The 14,277-nt window shown below is 37.9% G+C and overlaps 1 protein-coding gene across 2 annotated transcripts in view; it reads left to right on the top strand.

Annotated features, from left to right (window-relative positions):
* LOC129747684 (protein drumstick) overlaps positions 1-14,277 on the top strand; it is a 72,791-nt gene that overhangs the window by 33,642 nt on the left and 24,872 nt on the right. For both annotated transcript variants that reach the window (XM_055741997.1, XM_055741998.1), the window contains exon 2: positions 12,235-12,826. In XM_055741997.1, the coding sequence (XP_055597972.1) occupies positions 12,603-12,826 (224 nt within the window). In that variant the 5' untranslated portion in view covers positions 12,235-12,602. The remainder of the gene's footprint in view (positions 1-12,234; positions 12,827-14,277) is intronic.

The raw sequence follows: 14,277 nt of genomic DNA, 5'->3' as shown, positions 1-14,277 counted from the left end.
TCGTTAGCCGGGAGTCACTTCAGAGAACTTCCGTGTGGACCTTCAAAACTAGTTTAACGGTTTTAAGAGTGTCTCCGGCCAGTAGAGCTAGCCTGGGAAACATTTAAAAAAAAAATGGGTAGCCGCATAAACCCGGTGACTGTTTGGGGTCACGGCACATTTGCGCTGTGACAATCTCCTCGGAAAAAATAAAACCACCTACGATGGCTTCGCGTCCGTCGTCGCGCACTAAAGATAAGCGATGCTGCAGAGAAGGCGACTAAATAAGCCACTCATTCAGTCAGCAGATGATGAATGTCCCCATTAAGGCCCCAAGTTCTGAGGGTGTCTCGAAAGATTATCGACTCTAGATGAGCGCGGCATATACTGAGAGGTGTTATAATAGGGTGCTTATTTTTCGAAGACAGGTCGATTTCGCCGAAAGCAATTAGGCTTGTTTTCGCGAACCCCGGTTACGCTTCCGAGGTGCGCGCAGTCATCATCAGCTGGGACTAATGTCGTTTTGGTTGCGTTATAGTCGCTCGCTGGGTTTACGAGTCAGGTAGTCTGATAAGTTTGGGTTTGATGATCGCTTTTAAAGCTGTCTGCGCCCTCTCTCTTAGCAAAGGTTAGGCTGGGTTTCTAGAAGGGGGTTGCGGGAGGGATCGATTCATAACATCAACAACAACAACGTCGCTCCAAGCTTTAAAGACACCTTAAGTGCTCCTTCAGAAGTTAACAGCATATAGGCTGTGGGACTGTGGGAGCTTTCAGGGTACAGTTTAAAATATATGTTTGCAAATAAAACTAAACCGGCCGGCGGGCGGCGGCGCGGAAGAAAAACGCGGGACAGCCACTTAGTGCCGCAAAATTGCGGTATAAAATCGCGGAGCTGCTATACCCATTTGTGCGACGTTGACGTTCACCTACAAAAATGATAGCAAACCCCTCGCAAAGCATACATGAGAACGAACGGGAGAGGTTAGCGTGTTCTGTCATATGATTTGTGCTAACCCCCAGGTGTCACCTTCCCGCTTCTGAGGGGGGTTTTCTCCCCTTTACCAAGGAGGTACGGTGGTGGTGTTGAATGGGTCGTAAAAATGCTGCTATCGAACACTCGACGGCTCTAATTGGTTCCTGCTGTGCAGTTCAGAAGTGGCAACGGCAAGCAAGTGGTTTTTTGAAACAAATCTTCTGAACGAAAAATAGCTTCGATAGGTTGAGCAGTTGCAATGTCTCAAGCCAATCTCAATTTGGAAATTGAAGAATTGAAGGCCATAGCACAATACCTACATTCAAATTTCAGTTTAGAACTCTGATAAAATTCAGTTTAGAAGTCAGATTCAACTCTAATACGATTATAAAGAAATTCAAAATCAACTAGAAATAATAACAGTGCCAAAAATGCACAAAAAAAGGAATTGATTTTTAAAATCATTTTCCTACTTATGACTAAAACACTTAATCGAAAAAATAGCAAACTAAACTGACACGATTCAGAATCAAAGTTTCAAATCAATGCTTGTTTTTCTGATAAGTCATTCATAAATTATCCAAAATAGTGTTTTTTTTTTTATTATGAATAGGAAATTTGTTCGAATATAAATTTAAAGCAGTCTTGTTTATAAATTAGAAAACAATCTTTGTAAAACACCAGAAAACGAATACGATTTAAAATTTCGAATAACACTAGAATTAATAGCTTCGGATATAAGAATTGATGCAAAGGAAAAGAAAAATTAGAATATAACACCAGATAAAAAAATAAATCAGTATTCTAAAATAAATTTCAGATCAGGTCAAAAATGATCTATATTCAAAAAAACTGTTAGGTTTATGTTATAGACCGTTTTTTATGTTTAATGTTCCATTTTTGGCTATTTTTTGTTCTTGGATTTCAAGCAAATAACTAAAAAAAGAATTTTAAAATTTCCGACGTTTCGACCGTTTTTGGTGGTCTTCCTCAAGAGTCCCCGAATTTTATTAGTTTCAAAATAACTATGAGCATTGTTAAGAGTCTGGTTTAAAGTATGTAATCTCACTTCTTTAACGGTTGTTTTTGTCAGATATCGTTTTTTTCCAACGTTCAAGTGTTCAGTGTTCGCTGCTCTTCTGTCAGTATATGTTTGTTATTTTAATTCAATTTAATTTTTCACAATCAAATTACTTCTATAATCGGGATTAAAAAACAATTTCTCATCCGATTTTCGATGGCACACTGTAACTGTCGTTTTGAGTTATGGATGTTATGAATGTTGGAGTTATGAACCACAAAAAATGGTCGAAACGTCGGGCATTTAAAAAAATAGATATTTGCTTGAATTGAATTTGTGATGCCAATATCTTAATGACTAATTTTGAAGATTCTGGCGTTTTGAACTTCCATGTTCAGCATATCGAAAAAAAAACACAAAATAAAATTGAGACTGAAATAATTTTTTTAAAGAATGTTTCCTATCAGCAAAAATTGAAAATGAAACGATATTAAAAAAAGTAATCTAAGAGGTTAGTTATAAAGCAATGGATATTAGTCTATTGGTCATTCTGTTGACAATCGAAGTCACATGGTACCCAGCTTTTTGATGTGTCAAAACATTATTTAATGAATGAATTTGAAAGTTTAAATGATTTTTTTAAAATTCTGAACTTGTTTAGTTTCACTTCTTGAAGAAAACTCAATCTAAGAAGACGTTGCAGAAATCCAATGCCAATTTAGCAAACTTACCACTACATTCTACATAAAGAAAAACATTTTACGGGCTTTCCATCCTTGGATAATTCATAAAAAATATTGATTATCAAACTCCGTGCAACATCTCAATTCGGCTTGCCAGTCCGATATCCTACCCAATGCACCATCTAAGTCGGTTAGCAAACGAAAGTTTATTGTTATAGTCCTTCTGCCACCGCCGATTACCAAAAAACACACTGCATTGATCGTCTGCCTTTTGGCCGGTGTTTTTTTTCAGTCTCCTTAGTCTTTGAAGGGAAAGGAAGTCCATTATTGGAGTAGAGTCTGTTTTGTGGGAGTAGAGACGAGATGACAACAGAAATGCAAGTATTATGCTGTGAATTTCTTCGGATCTTTGTCAGAGGTGCCAGGTGTCTTGATTTTTCAAGATCTGTCCTGATTTTCGAAAAACCGTCCTGATTTTTGAAAAACTCTCGAATTATTCTGATTTTTGAAAATTGGTGTTTGAAATGTCCTGAATTGTCCTGAATGTCAATAAGAATCGAATTTGTAGTTAAGTTATGAGGACAGCGAACAAATCTGCAATAAAATAGTTAAACTTATTCAACAGTTGGTAATCTTCGGTTCAGATAATATTTAAATGGTTATTTTGTCGATTTGAACTGCAGTCCAGCCAAGAGGATGCTCACTTTTGTCGCCTATATTGACCCTCTAGAACCCAATTTTTTCATAGTCGTTCATGAAAATTTTTAGAAATTTAATATACAAAATCTTTTTTTTTGGTAAAAAAATGACTTAATTTGATTGAACAAATCACAAAGTCACTGTCACAAAGTTTTTGGTTCCAAAATACGGATGTTTTCCCCGCAACCACAGTCATGATCGCATTTAGTTTGCCTTTCCAAAACTAAAACGAAGAACTAGGAATTAATTCTATTAAAAAATTAGTCAAAATTCAGCTAAAAATATAGTTTTCTTGGATCAGATCCGTACGCTCTGTTGTTGCAATAAGAATTTTGTAAATTTTTAAAAACTTTGTGTAAATGATCTTGAGCGGAACTAAATGGCTCAGTTCGACGCAACTCGAAACAGTTGATCAAGCGGTATGGCTGTGGGTTATATCCGAACAAAAAAATTTTCAGTTCAGCGGATAGATCTTGGTTTCTGCTTTCTAATGATGATTTTTAGAATATTTTAGAGTAAATCCTAATATCTCTAGAGTTGTTTTACTGGAGTAAGAATTCTGATCTTGAGCGGAACCACGCTGATCTTGAGCGGAACTAAAATATGATCTTGAGCGGAACCATTTTCTTCTGTCATCATCTTTAATAGCTCTCATTCCTAATACTTGTGTAACTGTGAAATTTCAATTAAATTTCATCTTTGAAGATTTTAAAGTTCAAAAATTTATGTTTTAACGTAAAAAAAGAAACTTAGCGTTCCAAAGTTGTTCTCAAAATATCCGTTCAAATTTATTGCTTGCTTAACCTTCCAAAGCTGTTCGCAAAATCTGCGTTTCGGGGAAATTTGACTTGTAATTTGTTGTTATTCCCATGGCCGCAAATTTTGACCGATTTTTATGATATTGGATTCATCGTGTAGGTTATTTTTTCTAGTTTCTAAATATTTTAAAAGAAAGTGAATTTGTTCTACTAGGTTGTCTGTAGTTGTCTCCGGATGAAAAAAGTCCCAAAAAACAATTGTATTTTTAAATTGTTTATAATTTCTGACAACTTTGCAGTATTTGGGTACTTTTTTAATTTCTGGAATTGTTAAGAATACATCTATTTGACGATGTATTAATATGTGGGGGTCCAATGATTTTTTTGACCGCTATTCTGGATTTTCCGCTAGAAAAAAAAATCTAACTCATAACAAAGATATCCAATTTTGTCTTTGCATTGCTGGATCTCATTTCTAAATGAATTGATATTTCAAACTTAAGATTTAGTTTTTTCTCGTTAATTTGATTAACATTTTCATAGAACATATTTGGTCTCTCAAAAATGTCAGTTCCTCAGTATATTGTAATTAAGATTAAGACGCTTTGAATCATATTGACCCGAACGATTTTTGAAGGTAACGACAGAGTCAGAAATACATAAGAAGATGCCTGAAATTACAGATTTTGCAAAAAAAAACGGTACATTGCTCTAAATCAATGTTTTTGAGAAAAAAATCTGATTTTTTGTCATTTCTCATTCCCTTAAATTCTTTTAATTTCATTGGAAATTCATGATAAAATAGATTATTTTTAAATTTTAGTTAGGAAAAATCAGTTTACGGAGAATCTTTTCATATTTTTCTAATTCAAAGTAAGAAACCTAAATTTGGTATTGACCAAAAAAAATTATAATTATGGAAATCCGATCAAAGTTCAAAAATTCTGTGAAATCTGTGATGAAAGTTTCCTCAAAATTCTGTGAAAAACAGATTTTTCTGTGATTTCGGCAATCTTGCTCTAAGCAACTCATTCATAGAATAAAGTTTATTATAAATTCCAGTTTCTTATGAATCAAGATTAAATTTATTTATTTTTAAAATTTACGGAAACATTAATTGTTTAGCTCAATTGATAAAACAATCATTCCTCAAACCGACTTCCAGTTCGAGCTCAAGTGTAAAATCAAACACAAGGGAATTGGATAGAGTTTCACCAATTGAATCGTGGAATATTATAAAATAGCTAGCCCGGTGTGCTTTGCTACACTTTGTAAAACTGAAGGAATGTGTGTTAAAAACAATTTAAATTTTTGTTTATTAGGTAGTATATCGTTTTCAATTGGAATTTGAACATATAAAACAACCTCTTTAAATGAATGCTACTTCTTAAAGAACGAATAGTAATGGCAATGAAGATTGAATCTTATTCTGAAAAAATGACTTAACTTTATTGGCGTCATTAGTTCTCGAATTATGCCAAAAGTATGTATGAAAGCCTTCCTCCTCCTTCCCGCCGACCCTCTGAAAGAAAGAATCAAAAACACATTTCTTGTACCCCAAAAATTTAAACTTTTTGTGTGCCTAGCTTGGTACGCTATGACACCAATTAATTAATTTTTGTTTTATTCGAATTTAATTTTACATCTTTTCTTTCCCTAAAGCTGATATGATAAGGAAAATACAAAGGTGCTGCATATATTCAGGGGTAAAAATCGCGTGTGAGGCATTAGGCATAAGACAGCGCACCTAGCGGTTTATTTCGGAAGCTAGTAGTTCCGCTCAAGATCAAAGATGGTTCCACTCAAGATCATATTTTACTTTTAAAAACTACGCGATTTATTGATATTTTGATGTAAAACTTGTTACTTAAACCCGAACAATGCTTCTTTAAGAATTTTTCTACCATTTTAGTCATTAAGAATCAGTTTATAACGGCCAAGGGTTACATAAATTGACGTTAAAAGTCAGCGTAGATTGATGAAAATTGCAGCAGAAATGCGTATGTTTTTAAATCTTCTCATAACATTATTTCAGTTAATAAACTTTAGCAGAAATGTTAATGCTTGTTTGAAAAGATTTTGAAAAAGTGTTTTTTCAACATTTTGATAAGATTCATAATCAATCATTGCCTATATCTTAGGAAAAATAAATGGTTCCGCTCAAGATCAGATTTCGACTAGTTCCGCTCAAGATCATTTACCCTACTGTTTTGTCTGGAAAAAGAAAATGCTTCAATAGCGTTAAGAAAACAACAGAGTTCCATCATTCACCAAAAATATATTGATAAATAAAATTCATACATACTTTCAAATATGTGTTTAAATACTGATTCTGTTGAAACATTTTATGTTTTAAAATGAATTGGAAAGTTTATATTCATTTTTCTAAATTTTAGGTTTAAAATTTTTAAATTTGTGAAAGCCCGGTCCCGCTTAGAACGATAAAACTTGGCCTGTTTTTTTGACATTTTCAAATAATTTGAACGGATTCCAGTTTTTTTTAAATGAAAAATACAGGAATTATAGTGAATCCTTAAATTTCCTGTAGCTGTATCATCTTTTCAGTCATGAAAAAACATCAAATAGGAGAGCGATGGCAGCTGGGGGCCGTACATTCGGCCGAAGGCCGATAGGCCGAAAGATGTAAGGCCGAAGGTCGCTAGGCCGAATGGGTTAAAAGGCCGACGGATGTTCGGCCGAATAGGACAATAGGCTGAATGGGACATTAGAACGAAGGATATTTGGCCGAATATTATTTGGCCGAATGGTCATTAGGACGAATGGACGATAGGCCGAATGGTCACTAGGCCGAATGGTCATTTGGCCGAATGGTCATTCGGCCGAATAGTTATTAGGCCGAATGGTCACTAAGCCGCAATGTCGTAAGGCCGAATGGATGCTAGGCCGAAAGATCGTTAGGCCGAATGGTCGTCGGGCCAAATGTTCGTGAGGGCGAATGGATGCTTGGTCGAATCGTCGTTAGGCCGAATAGTCACTAGGCCGAATGGTCATTAGGCCGCAAGGTCATAATGCTGAATGGTCGTAAGGCCGAATGGATGCTAGAAGGTCGTTAGGCCGAATGGTTGTTCGCCTGAATGGTCGTTGGGCCGAATTTATGCTAGGCCTATAAGACTTGTTATCGCTTTTTTGCATGTTAGGCCGAATGGCCGTTAGGCCTGAAAAGTCATCAGTCCGAATGGTCATCAGGCCGAATGGATGCACGGCAGGATTCGACCATTCGGCTTTGCGACCATTCGCCCTAGTGGCCATTCGTCCATATGAACATTCGTCCTATCGTCCATTCGGCCTTATGAACATTCGGCCTATCGTCCATTCGGCCTAACAGCCATTCGGCCTAACAGCCATTCGGCCCAACAGCCATTCGGCCTAACGACCATTAGGCCTCATGACCATTCGGCCTAGCATGCAGACAAGTGTAAAAGGTTTCTTATTGACCTAGCACCCATTCATGAAGATCATTCATCATTATGATCATTCGGCCTAACGACCTTTCTGCCTAATGACCTTTCGGCCTAACGACCGTTCGGCCTAACATCCATTGGACCTTACGAACATTCGGCCTTGAGACCTTTCGGCCTTGCCACCACTCGGCCTTACGACCATTGGGCTTAATAACATTTCGGCCAAATGACCATTCGGCCAAATGACCATTCGGCCTAATGACCAATCGGCATATTAACCATTCGGCCTAGTGACCATTCGGCTTAGTCACCATTCGGTCGAACATCCTTTCGGCCTTGCGTCCTTTTGGCCTAACCGCCTTCGGCTGGATAACCGTCGGCCGAATAACCCATTCGGCCTTGTGGCCTCTTCGGTCAGATAGTCCATTCGGCCTAACGTCCATCGGCGGAATGACCTACGGCCGAATGGCTTTCGGCCTCATGGCTTTATGCTGAATGACCCAGCCTCAATCAAATCTCAGTAAGGTTTATTGAGCTTAGATTTTGAAGCTGATTGAACAAAATTTGAGTATTTGTATTTGGAGTATTTGGAAAAAACCATCTACCTTTTTTCAATTTTATTGCAATGCCAAATAATGGTGAAAAATTTACCGGAAACACCGGTTTTTTACCGTCCAAAAGTCGGTATTTTCGGGATTTAGAAAATGAACGGTTTTACCGGTTTCGGTAAAACCAGTTAAACCACCCTAACATGGTTGCAAACGGAAGTTTATTTATTTTAATTATATTATATTCTCTATTCAATCCAAAATTCGCACCAGCCTTTCAAGTAATTCGAAAGATTTTTGTCTGAAGTGTCTCAAATACACATTCAAGTTTTATAAATCCACAATCATAATAAACAACCCCGAGTGACAAAAGAAGGATTTAAAATTTGTTCCGGCCTTACTTTTGAATAAATGTTAGTTGAAATACTAAAATGTATCAACATTTTTTTATGCCAGTTTACGAAGCTTCCACTACCAAATGATATTAAAACATTCCGGCATTTTGACATTTTGCTAGTAGGTTTTTATAAAAAATTTCTAAAGAAGGTTTTGCTCAAAAATTTTCGTGGTAGCATATAGTTTGTTTAATAACAAAAGCAGTTATGTCAGTCTGTTGAGGTAGTGCGTTCCTTTCGCAAATAAAAATTAAACGAAGAACTAAACTAGAACTTAAAAGTATAAGTTTCCAGCGCTGCAGCACCCTTTAAAACGGCACCTTTGAACTACCGACGGCCTCAAAAGTGACACTGTTGTAACTTACCGATTTTGATGATGATGGTGATGGCCTGAAAACACCGCTCGCTTAAACAACAATATTCCCACCTTAAAATAGATCGCTGCCGTTCTGTCACCGGTCGGTGGGGGCTGCTGCTGAAATCGTTCCATTTGCAATTTTTTATTCGTTGATCTGGACCCCGCCACGTTTATTCCATATTTACGTGGGTTGAAGATCTTTTTCGCTTGGGAACCTCCAACTTCGCAACATGGTTGGCGTTTCATAAAACACCGCAGACCAATCCTAAACGACACGCGTAGTTCAACCACTTTTAAATCGGGTGAGACCTCCAACTGGTCTCTAGAAATTGAAAAAAAAAAACACGAAAATGTCGCCCTGCTTGTAAAGACGTGCATTAAACTCACGGTTTTGTACACCATTATAGCTTGTGCCGATTTTTTTTTCGGTTGCCTTACTTAAAAGTTCATTCCATTTTGCGCTGACAACTCGCGGTAAATTGATCGCATTACATAAATCAGGGGTCGCTTAGCGCATGAACGTAAAGTAGGTGTATGTATCTACTTCGTGGCCATTTGGATTTGAAATTACAGCTGAGGCGGTAGCTTGAAAAGGCCCACTTTTTTCGGCTGCAAAGGTGTCGCTCTCGCTAACTTGAATAACGATGCGCGTAATTCGATGCTCAGCGGCGAATTCCAGGTACAATATTTTTGCGCGACCACACCCGCTTCGATTGGACCCCAAAAAAGAGCGAACGAATGTCATTTTTTCGCATCGATTTCAGAAATCGGATCATATCGAACCGCGTTGTGCGAGAGGGAGGCTGAGTTCCTCGGAAATGATCTCGCTGCAGAAGGTCGGCCTCCGAGCAGAGACACTGTTATCCGAGAATTCGCGGAAAATCCACCGATTCTCAAATGACACCACCCGGTCACAAACCCCACATTACCCAATCTGTCAGTCACGGATGCAGTTTTATAGTGCCACTCTTTGGGGGAGCCGACAAAACACAAACAAAAACGGAAAGTGGAAGGGGCTCCGAATGAATGAATGTCACCATAATCGATCAATTTGGAGAGCTAACCGCAAACATCAGCCCCGTGGCCAACGAATATCAATAATAGCAACAACGACGACGGCCCAAGCGCCTTCGTCGGGTAAAAGGCCTTCGTCCTGGGGGCCAACTTTTTTATCGGTAAAAACCGCAACTTATTTTCCATATACTGAATCGAGCTGATACTCGATCATATCTCGGCCCATATGGGGGCACCAAACCGCAGTCCAGTTTCTCTGGGACTGACCACAGATCCCCTCAGCTATCGAGACGCAATACGGGTGAAAATATTGACTTGGTTGATGTTTGTTTTTGTGCAAATTGAATATAAATAATGATTTTTCTGGGAAAGTTATTTTATAGGTTGGTTGAACTGGTTTCAATTTTAACCAGTTCAAACAACCTTTAAAATAAGGATAGCAGATTTGGATTTATTCATGAGTTTTTGAACATTCATCTTATACATCATTTGAGATTTCGATGTAATACTGATGTGTGCAAAAAAAAATTAGACTAAACAGACTTTTAAGCTAGTAGGAATAGAGAAACATTCGTTCTAAGTGAAACATCAATTTATAAATTTAAGCTATTTTTGCTTTTCTTACAATATAACTGAGCAATGCATACTCATATTATGTAAACTTAAACCTCCAGCTAAGGCACTTTCATTGATTTGTTTACATCGGAATACTATGTTTAACTCTTCGTAGTATATACTCGAGAATTGGTTACCTTTTCTGCTGACAAGTATAGAAAGGCAGCACCAGAGCATGAGAGCTTGTGATCTCATTTACTTAAATTACTGGTCAATTTGCCAAAAGCCATCCAACGATACCTATAGTCGTAGAGTTTAGCAACCTCATTTTTTATGATGGAGTATTACGTTTGCATTTTCTTAGTAGCATCCAAGAATATGCAGTTTATGATTTTTTTCTAAACTCTGAACCATTTCATTTTTTCCAAACAAAATTTCAAATCAAAATCCGGGTTTTAAATTTTTTTTTAAAAATTTGCAATAATTCTGTCGTTAGTTTTGACAAAAAATGATTTTTTTAGACTACAGGGTTTTTGAAATTCGAAAAAAGTTGCAAAATGACACCTTCTTTTATATAGCAAGTAATCAAGGTGAAAACAAAGGAATTCCCTTAGTCCCCCTTATTTACAGGTCTGGAGCTTTGAAACCACTAAATTAGCTAACTATAGTCTGGTATTAAGGTTAATAAGATATTGAGTATATGCATCTGTAGATTGAATTAAAAAAAAATATATTAGAACAAAAATACATTTCCATCTTCAAAAAGGCTGTCAGTTTTTGCTACCTTCTCATGAGCATGTCGTCATTCTGCACTATGCTTCACCATTAATTTAAAGCACCTTTGCTGGGTTCAAAAGCAAGGAACAATGTGTCTCTGGAAGGTAGTGTTTCAACCCAGACAATAACTCCCACTCACTGAGCCGCAAATCGGGGAAAAGACTAATTTCGTTCCACCGTCTGTACATAGTTACAAGCATACCTCAGAAGTCATGACTTGTCTCTCGTATCGAGTCGTGGTGGCGTTACGATGAAAGCTAATGACGCCCACGATCAGGGAGAAAAAAAGACTCCAACATCAGCTCAAGGAAGTGATTAATACACAATCCCCGTTAAACAATTTGTTGATGAATTATGTACAAGTAACAATGGCGAAGACAACCGAAGAAGTTCGATTTTGATCGATCGTTCGAAGAAGCCTAATTTCATATTTGCTCAACCTTGGCTTGCGACAAATCGTCTGTTTGGTCTTCCTCCACTGCAGTCAGTGATTCATCTCTAGACATAGACACAGACTCCAAAGGTGGATCACTCACTCCTTTCTCGTCTTGCATAGCATTTTGGTTCCATAGGATTTTCGCATCGCTACACGATGCCAATAAAATCGAACGATAACTATTATTGATCTGCTGTTGACTTGCTGCTGCCGGCCGTAGCGACGAAGAATGACGCATCACATCGAGATCGTTTATATTGAGAAGTCTGTGAATGGGATGTGTGGGAACATACTTCTAGCAGCAACGCTGGGGTCTCAACCTTGCTTCGAGCCTTGCGGCAATCCCGGTGGCCGATCCGCAAAAGAAAAGTTCACAGCTACGTACAATATTGATCGGGCAGACAGCACTCCCATTCGTATAAATATTTATACTTTATACTTGAGATATATATGTATATTGCACACCATGATTCGTATATTAACTTCTACTAAAAAATAAAACACCGCCACCGAGCCGGGCGAGCGGAGTAATTTCAGCAATTTAGATAAAGCAAAAACATGACCGTTCATTTTTCTCACCCATGTGTCTTTTTGTCTCGTGTTTTTCCCATTGCAGGAGAGCTCGCTCGGATATATTGGGAACAGTTTTGCTGCAGTGCCAAGTGTGAGTGATCGTGACAGTGTTTCTCGTTGACAGGCTACACGCGAGTTCTGTCTCTGGTTGCGCGAAGATTTTGGCAAATTCCCCCGAACTGGTGACTAATCCCGACGTAAGCAGACCAATAAAACAAAACAAATCGATTCTCATTTTCCCATCAAGTCAACAACGATCTGGAGAAAAACGCTAAAAGCAACCAAAAATAAACGCCGAACATCACACGTCATAAATCAAGCTCTCTCAAGTTAATTGAATCAAACAAAAAACACTTTCAACCTCCAATTCCCCGCGGAAACCCGAACCCGTACCCCCACAAATCCATCAAAATGTTTGCCACACTGATGCGAATCGACAACGACGACTGCAGGGCCGACTACCGGCGCAAGATGCGGCCGAAGACCGAGTTCGTGTGCAAGTTCTGCCAGCGGCGCTTCACCAAACCGTACAACCTGATGATCCACGAGCGCACCCACAAGAGCCCGGAGGTGACCTTCAGCTGCGAGGTGTGCGGCAAGTACTTCAAGCGGCAGGACAACATCCGTGCAATACGGTAAGTTAGATGCATATCTGTGCTATCCTTGATTGGAAAAGAGATTTCAGAGTACAGTTACAGTACAGTTACAGTACAGTTACAGTACAGTTACAGTACAGTTACAGTACAGTTACAGTACAGTTACAGTACAGTTACAGTACAGTTACAGTACAGTTACAGTACAGTTACAGTACAGTTACAGTACAGTTACAGTACAGTTACAGTACAGTTACAGTACAGTTACAGTACAGTTACAGTACAGTTACAGTACAGTTACAGTACAGTTACAGTACAGTTACAGTACAGTTGCAGTACAGTTACAGTATAGTTACAGTACAGTTACAGTACAGTTACAGTACAGTTACAGTACAGTTGCAGTACAGTTACAGTATAGTTACAGTACAGTTACAGTACAGTTACAGTACAGTTACAGTACAGTTACAGTACAGTTACAGTACAGTTACAGTACAGTTACAGTACTGTTACAGTATAATTACGAACCAACCAAAGGCTTAAGTCTCTTTTTGTTATGCAAAAAAAACCCCTTTTATTTTCTAGCGTTATTCTAGTGTGATTCAGTACCATTTGTGTCGTATTTTTAACCGATTTTTGACTTAGAATTACGTTTTACGGCAACACAATAGGGGTACAAAATGAAATTCTTGATCTCGCGTCACGAAAATTGCGCTTCATTAACGGACATCTCTTTCGAAGAACATTTCGGATAGGTTTTGTGTTGGTACACCAATGCCAATAATGCGACAATACGAATTTGTGCTAGAAAAGTTATTAGTGAACCTGCTGGGAAAATCAATTGGCAAGTTGTGTTGAAAAATTTTATGGTTGCGGATGTGTGTTCCCGAAGTTGTTGGCACCGCTGAAGGTGCTGCCCACTCAGTCAGCACCAACAATTCAAAGGCTCTCACGGAGTAATTCATCCATTTCCTCCGTTTCAAGTTTTTGGCCATAACCTACATACATCTAAAAAGCTTTCAAGCTAGCCAATCTGCCCCCGTGAAAGCAACCTAAGATTGTGATACGGCAAAAGGTCATCATGCGAATTTCAAGGAAAAATGCCTGGACTTTCAAAACCAGTCCTTAGGACTAGATATTCTTAAATGAAAGACTTTAAAATAATCATTACCGCGGTACAGCTACACTAGCTACAGTTTTGTTTTTAAATAATTTCCTGATATGACAATTTTTAGCAGCTATATCTGAGCCAACTTATGACACATTGCAAATCTTTCCTTCGTATGTATTTGATAAAATGTATAAATTAAACCCAACAGATTTGCTCTAATTCTTAAAGGGTAATACGGTCAAAATTTGGTCAAGGAAAAACGCGTGTAAATCGGTGAAATCGTATATTTAAAAAATCAAATTAAATTTCTTTTTGTAGTTTAATTAGTATAAAATTCGGGAAAAATATTCAGTTAGGCTTCCGCTTTTCCAAATCCGAATTGCCG

The sequence above is a fragment of the Uranotaenia lowii genome, chromosome 2, assembly GCF_029784155.1.
Source record: "Uranotaenia lowii strain MFRU-FL chromosome 2, ASM2978415v1, whole genome shotgun sequence".
NCBI lineage: Eukaryota > Metazoa > Arthropoda > Insecta > Diptera > Culicidae > Uranotaenia > Uranotaenia lowii.
This window is presented reverse-complemented; position numbering and strand designations above follow the sequence as displayed.